Source organism: Bombina bombina, chromosome 1 (genome assembly GCF_027579735.1).
Source record: "Bombina bombina isolate aBomBom1 chromosome 1, aBomBom1.pri, whole genome shotgun sequence".
Lineage (NCBI taxonomy): Eukaryota > Metazoa > Chordata > Amphibia > Anura > Bombinatoridae > Bombina > Bombina bombina.
Genome location: NC_069499.1, coordinates 531,474,062 through 531,486,627, shown reverse-complemented (window position 1 = coordinate 531,486,627; position 12,566 = coordinate 531,474,062). Strand labels below are relative to the sequence as shown.

The 12,566-nt window shown below is 42.1% G+C and overlaps 1 protein-coding gene across 6 annotated transcripts in view; it reads right to left on the bottom strand.

Annotated features, from left to right (window-relative positions):
* CREB1 (cAMP responsive element binding protein 1) overlaps positions 1 to 12,566 on the bottom strand; it is a 448,507-nt gene that overhangs the window by 63,530 nt on the left and 372,411 nt on the right. For all 6 annotated transcript variants that reach the window (XM_053698635.1, XM_053698634.1, XM_053698636.1 and 3 more), the window contains one exon: positions 700 to 850. In XM_053698635.1, coding sequence (XP_053554610.1) covers positions 700 to 850 — 151 coding nt within the window. The remainder of the gene's footprint in view (positions 1 to 699; positions 851 to 12,566) is intronic.

The window sequence follows — 12,566 nt, the reverse complement described above, 5'->3', positions numbered from 1 at the left end:
GGAATATGAGAGTATATCGTCGATCTGAAAAGGGAGGTAGGAGTTGAATCTCTTCGACCGATAACAGCGAACCTATGAAATAGATCCCCGTGAGGAAAACCATTGCATTCAATAGGTGATACTCCCTTCCCATCCCTCAGACATTCACTGTACTCTGAGAGGAATCGGGCTTCAAAAAAATGCTGAGAAGCGCTTATCAACGTAGAAATCTTAGCACAAACTTACTTCACCACCTCCATAGGAGGCAAAGTTTGTAAAACTGAATTGTGGGTGTGGTGAGGGGTGTATTTATAGGCATTTTGAGGTTTGGGAAACTTTGCCCCTCCTGGTAGGATTGTATATCCCATACTTCACTAGCTCATGGACTCTTGCCAATTACATGAAAGAAACCCTCTTATTTTTATAAAAATTACCGGAGATATTATATAATAAAAAACTTGCACTAATATAATGTTATATAATTCTGCACTATGTGCAGAATTATATAACATTATTATTTAGGTTTACTGGCCCTTTAAGTTTCTGTTATCCAGCATCCTTTAAAAAGTGTATCCCCTTACAAAAACGGCCCCATGGAATGTCTTTAAGACCCTCTTGTAGGTCAAGATATTGTAATATCACTTAACAAAACTTGGTCAGTCACAATATGTTCTAATGAATAGATTTGCTAAAATCCAGATGGAGTCAGAAGTAACATACCTGTTTTTCATAAGCCTCACTTCTCTTTTTCGTGCAGCCTCCTCGGCAGGTTGAGCAGGGAGAGCTGGAGATGAGGCCATAACCACTCCTGGTGCAATAGTGCTGGTGGGTGCTGTGCGGATCTGGTAAGTCTGTACATCTCCAGAAGCAGCTGTCAAGAATTAATATTTACATATAAGAAAATATTGTAGTTGTTGAAATAAAACAAGCTGGTAATACAATAGCAAAATTAGGGATAACAGCAGAGTATGTAGTTTCCACTTAATTGAAGAAGCAGAACATGTAAAGACTAAGAAAATGCTTCTGACTTACTACCAGTGTAGCATCACTCATCTCAGTGTTCTCCACAGAACATTTTGCCAGCTGGATGGTATTATAAAGTAGCAAGGTGGAGGAAGTTTAATATTTTCTAATAACATAAATTATGCTTACCTGACAATTTCATTTCCATCTGTATGGGAAGAGTCCACAGCTGCATTCCTTACTTGTCGAAGATAATGAACCTGGCCACCAGGAGGAGGCAAAGACACCCCAGCCAAAGGCTCAAATACCACCCCCACTTCCTCATAACCCCAGTCATTCTGCCGAGGGAACAAGGTACAGTAGGAGAAATATCAGGGTGAAATAGGTGCCAGAAGAAAAAATGTCAAATTTAGGGCCGCCCATCGGAGAACACGGGCGGGAGCTGTGGACTCTTCCCATAGAGATGGAAATTAAATTATTAAGTAAGCAGAATTTATGTTTTCCATCTTAATATGAGAAGAGTCCACAGCTGCATTCCTTACTTGTGGGAAACATATATCCAAGCTCTAGAGTACACGGAATGCTAACGGGAGGGAAAAAAAGAGAGGTGGACCCTAATCTGAGGGCACCACAGCCTGCAAAACGTTTCTCCCAAAGGCTGCTTCAGCAGAAGCAAAAACATCAAACATAAAATTTTGGGAAAAGTATGTAAGGAGAACCAGATAGCCGCCTTACAAATCTGATCCATAGAGGCCTCATTTTCCAAGAGGAACCACTGCTCTTGTAGAATGAGCCGTAATCCTCAGAGGAGGCTTATGTCCCACCGTTTCTATGCTAAACTAATGAAACTACTCAGACAAAAAGATAAGGAAGTCGAAGAGGCCCTCTGACCCCTACGCTTCCCGGAAAAGAGAACGAACAGAGAAAGAGGTTTGTCTAAATTCCTTCGTGGCCCGAAGATAGAACTTCAAGGCACAAACCACATCCAGAAATACGTTGTAAACGTTCCTTCGACGAAGAAGAATTAGGACATAAGAAAGGAACCACAATCTCTTGATTGATGTTGCGAATTGACACAACCTTAGGAAGAAAACCTAACTTGGTTCGTAGAACAGTCTTATCGGCATGAAACACCAGATAAAAAGGGTCGCATTGCAAGGCAGCAATCTCAGACTCTGCGCGCAGTAGCAATAGCTAGTAAAAAAAGAACCTTCCAAGACAACAATTTTATGTCTACTTAATGCATAGGCTCCAACAGAGCCCGTTGCAAAACCTTAAGGACAAGATTTAAACTCCAAGGAGGAGCCTTAGATCTAAACACAGGTCTAATCCCAGCAGAGCCTTAACAAATGGCTGCACAAATGGCTACTCTTGTGCAGTAACACAGACAGGGCCGAAAACTGTCCCTTCAGGGGACTTGCAGAAAAGCCCTTCTCGAGTTCATCCTGGAGAACACAATAAGTAGGTCCTCCACACCATATGATAGATGCGACGAGCAACCAGCTTACGAGCTTGAATGAGAGATAAAATAACGCTCTCAGAAAACCCTCTAGGGGTTCAATCTCCACGCAGTCAGCCTCAGAGACTCTAGACCTTGTCGCAGCAAATTCCTGCGACAAGGTAACTTCCACGGAGGAGATGATGACATATCCACTAGATCCGCAAACCATATCCTTCGCGGCCAAGATGGAGCAGTCAGTATCACTGATACCTACTTGACTCGAGTCACTACACTAGGAAGTAGTGGTAACAGTCGTAAAGGATAAATTAGATTGAACCTCCAAGGCACCGCTAATGCATCTGTTAGCTCTGCATAAGGATCCCTGTACCTTGACCCCTATCTGGGTAGTTTGGTATTGAGACGTTATAAGATCTTCCATTTGCAAATCTCTGCAAATACTCGGGATGGAGAGACCATTCTCCCGGATGAAAGGATTGTCTGCTGAGGAAATCCGCTTCCCAGTTGTCCACACCCAGAATGTAGATCGCTGAAAGCAAACAAATGCGGGTCTCCCCCACACCAGAATCCGAGATACTTCCCTCATAGCTAGGGAGCTTCTCATTCCCCCTGATGGTTGATGTAAGCCACCGAGGATATATTGTTTGATTGGAACCTGATTAACTGGGACAAACCCAGCAGAAGCCAAGCCTTCAAAACATTGAATATTCCCCGAAGATCCAAAAAGAGATCAGGAGCTTTACCTCCTGAGACCAGATGCCCTGTGCCTTCCTGGCACCCCAAACGGCTCCCCATCCTGACAGACTCGCAACTGTAGTCACAATCACCCAGGATGGTCTTTAGACGGACGTCTCTCTCAGGACAAGTGATCTGGACAAAACCACCAAAGGAGTGATTCTCCCGATTGGTTGTCCAGAGAAATCTGTTGAGACAGATCCGAATGATCGGCATTTCATTAGTTCAGCATGCACAGTTGCAACAGTCTGAGGTGAAACCTGGCAAAGGAAATGATGTCCAAGCTGGATACCATGAGACCAATCACCTCCATACACCGAGCCACAGATGGCCTTATGGAGATCTGGAGGGCAAGACATGTTGAAGCTAGCTTGCAACGTCTCTGGTCTGTTAGAAATATTTTCATGTCTATGGAGACTATTATAGTACCCAAGATTCTACCCTGGTACTTGATACAAGAGAACTCGCTCTATATTGTCTGTCATCCATGGGATCGAAGAAGACAGAGGAGATATTTTCCGAATGGTCCACTGTTTGAAAAATTTCTTTAGCTAGACCAAACGGAAGATCAATAAACTGGAAGTGCTGGTCCAGGACTCTATCGTGGTCATGAACTACCCCTCTCAAACGAGGGGAAGAATGGACCTTATTGTCTCCCTCTTAAACGAGGGGACATATAAAAACCTGCTTAAGCACTTTACGTCCAGAATCGGACGGAAAGTTCAGGGGCGGACAGAGTCTGAGACCAATCAGGGCCCCCGGGGAAAATTAGGGAAGGGCCCCCACTGTCTCACACTGACCCAAATGTTTATAAATGTATGCAAATGAGCATGATGCCCCCCCAACCTCCAGGGCAAGGACCCCCAACGTCAAGGCCAGAGAAAAGGCCCCCAACCTTCAGGGTCAGAACCCACACTCCATGGCCCTCACAGCAACAGACGCCCAACAGGACCCCCCCCAACTACACATCGAGGCACAAGGTCCCCACTCTTGGGTCAGGGACCCCACTAAACCCACTGCTTAGTTACTGACCCAGCTTAAGCAGCATACCAGGACCCATGGCGATGTCATGTGTGGGTCCCCCGACATGCTGGGCCCTCGGTCCAGGTCCTATTTGCCCGGCTGATCAGTCCGCCCCTGGGAAAGTTCCCTCCTTCTTAGGGACCACGAAAAGGTTTGAATAGTATCCCAAACCTCTCACTGCGATAGGCACCGGGACAATAATTCCTAGAGGACAGACCCCGTACACACCCCAGAAAGGCTTCCCTCCTTTCTGGTCAGGAAGACTGGAGGAATCTGCCCTTGGATGGCTGAGACTTGAAACCTATCTTCTAACCCTGAGCTATGACCTCCAGGACCCATGGATCCTGCACGTCCCTGAACCAAACGACTGAAAAGAGCGACATACTGCCCCCTACACGATCCAGAAGAGGACCGGGAAACGCCCATTCATTCAGACGTAGACTCAGCGAGCTTCTTGCTCTGCTTGGATTTATTCCAGGACTGAGCCGGCTTCCGAGAGCTCTTGGTTTGCTCTGACTTAGCGGAGGACTGCCGACATGGGCTTTATCAGAAAGAAAATCGTCCCTTAGATTAGTTCCTATACTCTTGCGGTAGGAGGGCACCCTTGCCCCCTGTGACCGTGGAGATAATTAAGTCCAGGCCTGGACCAGACAAAATCATTCCCTTAAAGGATGGGAAGAAGTCTAGACTTAGAAGTCATATCCGCAGTCCATGACTTCAGCCAGAGCCCGACGGGCCTGAACAGAAAAATAGCATTCAAGCGGATAAACTGCCTAATAGCAGCACAGATGAAAGAATTAACAACCCTCAAGGCCGTAAATCTTTTCTGATTAACGTCGAGGGGATCCTCCACCCCGATCAAATCCTATAAGGAGTCAGACCAGAAGGTAGTTTCTCCAGTAACCGCATCAACAGACGTCACCGGTTGAAACAAATATCCTGTATGTTGAAAATTCTTTCTTAACAGAGTATCCATCTTTTATCCATGGGCTCTTCAAACGAAGAACTGTCCTTAAGCGGGATAGTAGTACGTTTAGCAAGGGTGAAGATAACGCCATCCCATTTAGGGACGGAACCACACAACTCCATTGAGAGTCCAGGACCGGAGACAATTTGTTAAAGGGAGAAGAGGGGGAAAAGGAATCCAATCCTGTCCCATTCATTCTTAATAATGTTCGCCATCTAACAGGAGCAGGGAAGGATAAAGTACCACCCTGTCTTCAAACTCTATCCAATTTAGAAATTAAAGGTTCATCAGGCAATTTGGCCTCTGGAACCTTTGAATTTGCCAAAAACTTCCTATAGAAGAAAGCACGAATTCCTAAACAAAGTCTAGTTCCTGTGCAGCCGGAGGTTTAGAGGTAGCAGACACCGACCCAGAATGTTCATATTCTGAAGTCTCAGAAAGAACTTCATCCTCAGATAACCCTCAGTTAAATCCAATAAATTATCTTATGTACTCTGGGAAGGAGTGCAATATGAAACCTTTCTCTTGCGCTTAGCAGGGCGAGGTAAAACTTTAAAGGCCGCAGACACCGCCGTCTGAACTGTGCAGTAACGTCTGGTGAAAAAAGGCCCCCTCCAGATGGAGGGTCAGCAATGCTAGGAGAAAAATGCATGTTTAGAGATATAAGAATGTACGCACGTCACTGGACGACAACTCCTCAGAGGTGGACGGCTCCGTGGTATCAAACATGTTCGATATTGTAACATTATCAAGGCATATGGAACATAATTGAGAGGGCGGAACTAAGGCCTCCTAACCATATAAACAGGAATTACTCATTAGGAATAGAGGAAGTGCCCTCTAAAGTAACAGAATCCTCCATCGCTAGTGCAATAACCGGAGAACTAGAGAAATAAAACATCTTATTTTATTTAAAAAAACGGCACCCTTATACCCCAATGGTTGGGGCACTCACCACCTCCTATGACCCAGACAGTACAGAGATTTACGACTCCTCTCTGATAGACACCCGGTCAAGAAAAAGGGAATGAATCACATGGTGCACAATGCAGGACCGTCCCTGCTATGAGAAAGTGCGCCAAGCTTGGAAGCTGCATGGCTCTAAAAGTGAAAGTGAAACCTGTATATTCCATAACAGCCTATGAACCCATAACATCTCACACATAAAAGCAGCATAAAATCAAATAAACATATAAGATTATTCCCCCCTGTTCAATAATCCCCCTAAGGAGATATTAACCCTTGATTCTATACAGATAAAAGGAGTCACACTATGACCCTGTCTTCTTGCGTTATCATACATGTATAAAATATGAAACAAGCTTACCAGAATCTACGCCGTGGAACAGGAACACGGCCCTTCAAGTGTGACAGATAGTAGCATCACTTCTGACATGGACTTGAGTGAAGAAAACAGGCAGCGAAACTCGTCAACGCTGATTGCCTATGGAGCTGTTAATATGAGTCGGGATGGTTTAGCAGAAAGACTCTCCCTGCATCTCCGGACTCTAACTTTCATCCATGCTCTCACTGAGGGGATGACAGGATTACTTAAAACTCCAGTCCCATCTCGAAGAGTACTACCCTCCATAAGAGACTACTCCGAAATCTTCTAACACTTCTCTGCCAACCTCCTATGATGAAAGGCAAAGAATGACTGGGGTTATGAGGAAATGGGGGAGGTATTTGAGGCATTGGCTAGGGTGTCTGTGCCTCCTCCTGGTATCCAGGTTCAGTATTTCCCACAAGTAAGGAATGCAGCTGTGGACTCTTCCCATATTAAGATGGAAATATAACTTTCTGCTATTTAAATCACAAATTAATTATACAAAATGTATTTAATGATAGTTTGTGCAATAACAAAACTCAAATTATTCTTACTTGATCATTTAATTTCCTCCTTGGCAGTGAAAGTCCACAATGACATTCATAACCTATGGGAAAAACTATTCCTGGCCACCAGGAGGAGGCAAAGACACCCCAAACAAGACTAAAAAATATCCCTACCACTTCCGCTACCCAACAGTAGTTCAACTGAGGATAAGGAAAAGTAAAGAGAGATAACATAATTTATGTAAGAACTTACCTGATAAATTAATTTCTTTCATATTGGCAAGAGTCCATGAGCTAATGACGTATGGGATATACAATCCTACCAGGAGGGGCAAAGTTTCCCAAACCTCAAAATGCCTATAAATACACCCCTCCCCACACCCACAATTCAGTTTAATAAATAGCCAAGTAGTGGGGTGATAAAGAAAGGAGTAGAAAGCATCAACAAAAGAAATTTGGAAATAATTGTGCTTTATACAAAAAATCATAACCACCATAAAAAGGGTGGGCCTTATGGACTCTTGCCAATATGAAAGAAATGAATTTATCAGGTAAGTTCTTACATAAATTATGGTTTCTTTCATGTAATTGGCAAGAGTCCATGAGCTAGTGACGTATGGGATAGCAATACCCAAGATGTGGATCTCCACTCAAGAGTCACTAGAGAGGGAGGGAATAAAATAAAAACAGCCATTTTCCGCTGAAAAGATTAATCCACAACCCAAAAAAATAAGTTTATTTTCATAATTGAAAGGAAAAAAATTAAATCAAAAGCAGAAGAATCAAACTGAAACAGCTGCCTGAAGAACTTTTCTACCAAAAACTGCTTCCGAAGAAGCAAATACATCAAAACGGTAGAATTTAGTAAATGTATGCAAAGAAGACCAAGATGCTGCTTTGCAAATCTGATCAACTGAAGCTTCATTCTTAAAAGCCCAAGAAGTGGAGACTGATCTAGTAGAATGAGCTGTAATTCTCTGAGGCGGGGCCTGACCCAACTCCAAATAAGCTTAATGAATCAAAAGTTTCAACCAAGAAGCCAAGGAAATAGCAGAAGCCTTCTGACCTTTCCTAGGACCAGAATATAAAACAAATAGACTGGAAGCCTTCCTGAAATCTTTAGTAGCTTCCACATAATATTTCAAAGCTCTTACCACATCCAAAGAATGCAAGGATCTTTCCAAAGAATTCTTAGGATTAGGACATAAGGAAGGGACAACAATTTCTCTATTAATGTTGTTAGAATTCACAACCTTAGGTAAAAATTGAAAAGAAGTCCGCAAAACTGCCTTATCCTGATGAAAAATCAGAAAAGGAGACTCACAAGAAAGAGCAAATAGCTCAGAAACTCTTCTAGCAGAAGAGATGGCCAAAAGGAACAACACTTTCCAAGAAAGTAGTTTAATGTCCAAAGAATGCATAGGTTCAAATGGAGGAGCCTGTAAGGCCTTCGAACCAAATTAAGACTCCAAGGAGGAGATATTGATTTAATGACAGGCTTAATACGAACTAAAGCCTGTACAAAACAGTGAATATCAGGAAGTATAGCAATCTTTCTGTGAAATAAAACAGAAAGAGCGGAGATTTGTCCTTTCAAGGAACTTGCAGACAAACCTTTATCCAAACCATCCTGAAGAAACTGTAAAATTCTAGGAATTCTAAAAGAATGCCAGGAGAATTTATGAGAAGAACACCATGAAATGTAAGATTTACGAGCTTGTAACATAGTATTAATCACTGAGTCAGAGAAACCTCTATGACTTAGAACTAAGCGTTCAATATCCATACCTTCAAATTTAATGATTTGAGATCCTGATGGAAAAACGGACCTTGAGATAGTAGGTCTGGCCATAACGGAAGTGGCCAAGGCAGGCAGCTGGACATCCGAACCAGATCCGCATACCAAAACCTGTGTGGCCATGCTGGAGCCACCAGCAGCACAAATGATTGTTCCATGATGATTTTGGAAATCATTCTTGGAAGGAGAACTAGAGGCGGGAAAATGTAAGCAGGATGATAACACCAAGGAAGTGTCAGCGCATCCACTGCTTCCGCCTGTACATCCCTGGACCTGGACAGGTATCTGGGAAGTTTCTTGTTTAGATGAGAGGCCATGAGATCTATCTCTGGAAGAAACCACATCTGAACAATCTGAGAAAATACATCTGGATGGAGAGACCACTCCCCTGGATGTAAAGTCTGGCGGCTGAGATAATCCGCCTCCCAATTGTCTACACATGGGATATGTACCGCAGAGATTAGACAGGAGCTGGATTCCGCCCAAGCAAGTATCCGAGATACTTCTTTCATAGCTTGGGGACTGTGAGTCCCACCCTGATGATTGACATATGCCACTGTTGTGATATTGTCTGTCTAAAAACAAATGAACGGTTCTCTCTTTAACAGAGGCCAAAACTGAAGAGCTCTGAGAATTGCATGGAGTTCTAAAATATTTATTGGTAATCTCGCCTCTTGAAATTTCCAAACCCCTTGTGCTGTCAGAGATCCCCAAACAGCTCCCCAACCTGAAAGACTTGCATCTGTTGTGATCACAGTCCAGGTTGGCCGAACAAAAGAAGCCCCTTGAACTAAACGATGGTGATCTATCCACCACGTCAGAGAGTGTCGTACATTGGGATTTAAGGATATTAATTGTGATATCTTTGTATAATCCCTGCACCATTGATTCAGCATACAAAGCTGTAGAGGTCTCATGTGAAAACGAGCAAAGGGGATCGCGTCCGATGCTGCAGTCATGAGACCTAAAACTTCCATGCACATAGCCACTGAAGGGAATGACTGAGACTGAAGGTGCCGACAGCCTGCAACCAATTTTAAACGTCTCTTGTCTGTTAGAGACAGTCATGGACACTGAATCTATCTGGAAGCCTAAAAAGGTGACCCTTGTCTGAGGAATCAAGAAACTTTTTGGTAAATTGATCCTCCAACCATGTTTCTGAAGAAACAACACTAGTTGATTCGTGTGAGATTCTGCAGTACGTAAAGACTGAGCTAGAACCAAGATATGGTCCAAATAAGGAAACGCTGCAATACCCTGTTCTCTTATTACATAGAGTAGGGCACCCAGAACCTTTGAAAAGATTCTTGGAGCTGTTGCTAGGCCAAATGGAAGAGCAACAAATTGGTAATGCTTGTTTAGAAAAGAGAATCTCAGAAACTGATAATGTTCTGGATGAATCGGAATATGAAGGTATGCATCCTGCAAGTCTATTGTGGACATATAATGTCCTCGCTGAACAAAAGGCAGAATAGTCCTTATAGTCATCATCTTGAAAGTTGGTACTCTAACATAACGATTCAAAATTTTCAGATCCAGAACTGGTCTGAATAAATTTTCCTTTTTTGGGACAATTAATAGATTTGAATAAAACCCCAAGCCTTGTTCCTGAAGAGGAACTGGAATGATTACCCCTGAATACTCCAGGTCTGAAACACACTTCAGGAAAGCCTGAGCTTTTACTGGATTTGCTGGGATACGTGAGAGAAAAAATCTTCTCACAGGAGGTCTTACTCTGAACCCTATTCAATACCCTTGAGAGACAATGCTCTGAATCCATTGATTTTGGACAGATCTTATCCAAATATCCTTGAAAAACCTTAATCTGCCCCCTACCAGCTGAGCTGGATTGAGGGCCGCACCTTCATGCGGACTTAGGGGCTGACTTTAATTTCCTAAATGGTTTTGATTTATTCCAATTTGAGGAAGGCTTCCAATTGGAAGCAGATTCCTTGGGGGGAGTATTGAGTTTTTGTTCCTTATTCTGACGAAAGGAACGAAAACGGTTAGAAGCCTTAGATGTACCCTTAGGTTTTTAATCATGAGGCAGAAAAACTCCCTTTCCCCCAGTGACAGTTGAAATAATAGAATCCAACTGAGAACCAAATAAATTATTACCTTGGAAAGAAAGAGATAGTAATCTAGATGTCATATCAGCATTCCAAGATTTAAGCCACAAAGCTTTTCTAGCTAAAATAGCTAAAGACATGGATCTAACATCAATTTTGATAATATCAAAAACAGCATCACAAATACAATGATTAGCATATTGCAGTAAGCGAACAATTCTAGATAAGTCAGAATCCAATTCCTGTTGCGCTAAATTTTCCAACCATAAAGTGATGAAGCCGCAACATCAGCCAAAGAAATTGCAGGTCTGAGAAGATGACCTGAATATAAATAGGCCTTCCTTAGATAAGATTCAAGCTTCCTATCTAAAGGATCCTTAAAGGAAGTACTATCTTCCATAGGATTAGTGGTACGTTTAGCAAGAGTAGAAATAGCCCCATCAACTTTGGGGATTTTTTCCCAAAACTCTAAAGATTTTGCTGGTAAAGGATACAATTTTTTAAACCTTGAAGAAGGAATAAAAGAAGTACCTGGCTTATTCCATTCCTTAGAAACCATATCAGAAATAGTCTCAGGAATAGGAAAAACCCCTGGAGATACCACAGGAGGTTTAAAAACAGCATTAAAACGTTTATTAGACTGAACGTCAAGAGGACTGGTTACCTCAATATCGAAAGTAATTAACACTTCTTTTAATAAAGAACGCATATAATCTATTTTAAATAAATAAGTAGATTTGTCAGTGTCAATGTCTGAGGATGGATCTTCTGTATCAGATAGCTCCTCATCAGAAGAGGATAAATTATTATGTTGTTGGTCATTTGAAATTTCATCATCTAACTCTTTAAAATTTACAGGTATATCATGCACATTAGAAGTTGAAGGAACTGCAACTGGTAATGTACTATTACTGATGGATACACTATCTGCATGTAAAAGTTTATCATGACAACTATTACAAATGACATTCGGCGAAATAATTTCTACAATTTTACACCAAATGCACTTAGCTTTGGTAGAACCGATGTCAGGCAGCAATGTTCCAGCAGAAACTTCTGAGGCAGGATCAGATTGAGACATCTTGCAAAATGTAAGAGAAAAAACAACATATAAAGCAAATTATCTATTTCCTTATATGGCAGTTTCAGGAATGGGAAAAAAAAGCAAAAAGCATAGCCCTCTGATAGAGAAAAAGCAAGAGGCAAACATCAATGGGGTATTGAAATAATGAAAAAGTTTGGCGCCAAGTATGACGCACAACGTAACAAACTTTTTTGGCGCCAAAAATAACCAGAAATGACACACTCGCGTCACTAATGACGCAACCGTGTGAAAGGTCTCGGCATCAAGTATGACGCTGGAAATGACGAAACATAATTTATGTAAGAACTTACCTGATAAATTCATTTCTTTCATATTAGCAAGAGTCCACAAGCTAGTGACATATGGGATATACATTCCTACCAGGAGGGGCAAAGTTTCCCAAACCTCAAAATGCCTATAAATACACCCCTCACCACACCCACAAATCAGTTTAACGAATAGCCAAGAAGTGGGGTGATAAAAAATAAGGAATTGGAATAATTGTGCTTTATACAAAAAAATCATAACCACCACAAAAAGGGTGGGCCTCATGGACTCTTGCTAATATGAAAGAAATGAATTTATCAGGTAAGTTCTTACATAAATTATGTTTTCTTTCATGTAATTAGCAAGAGTCCATGAGCTAGTGACGTATG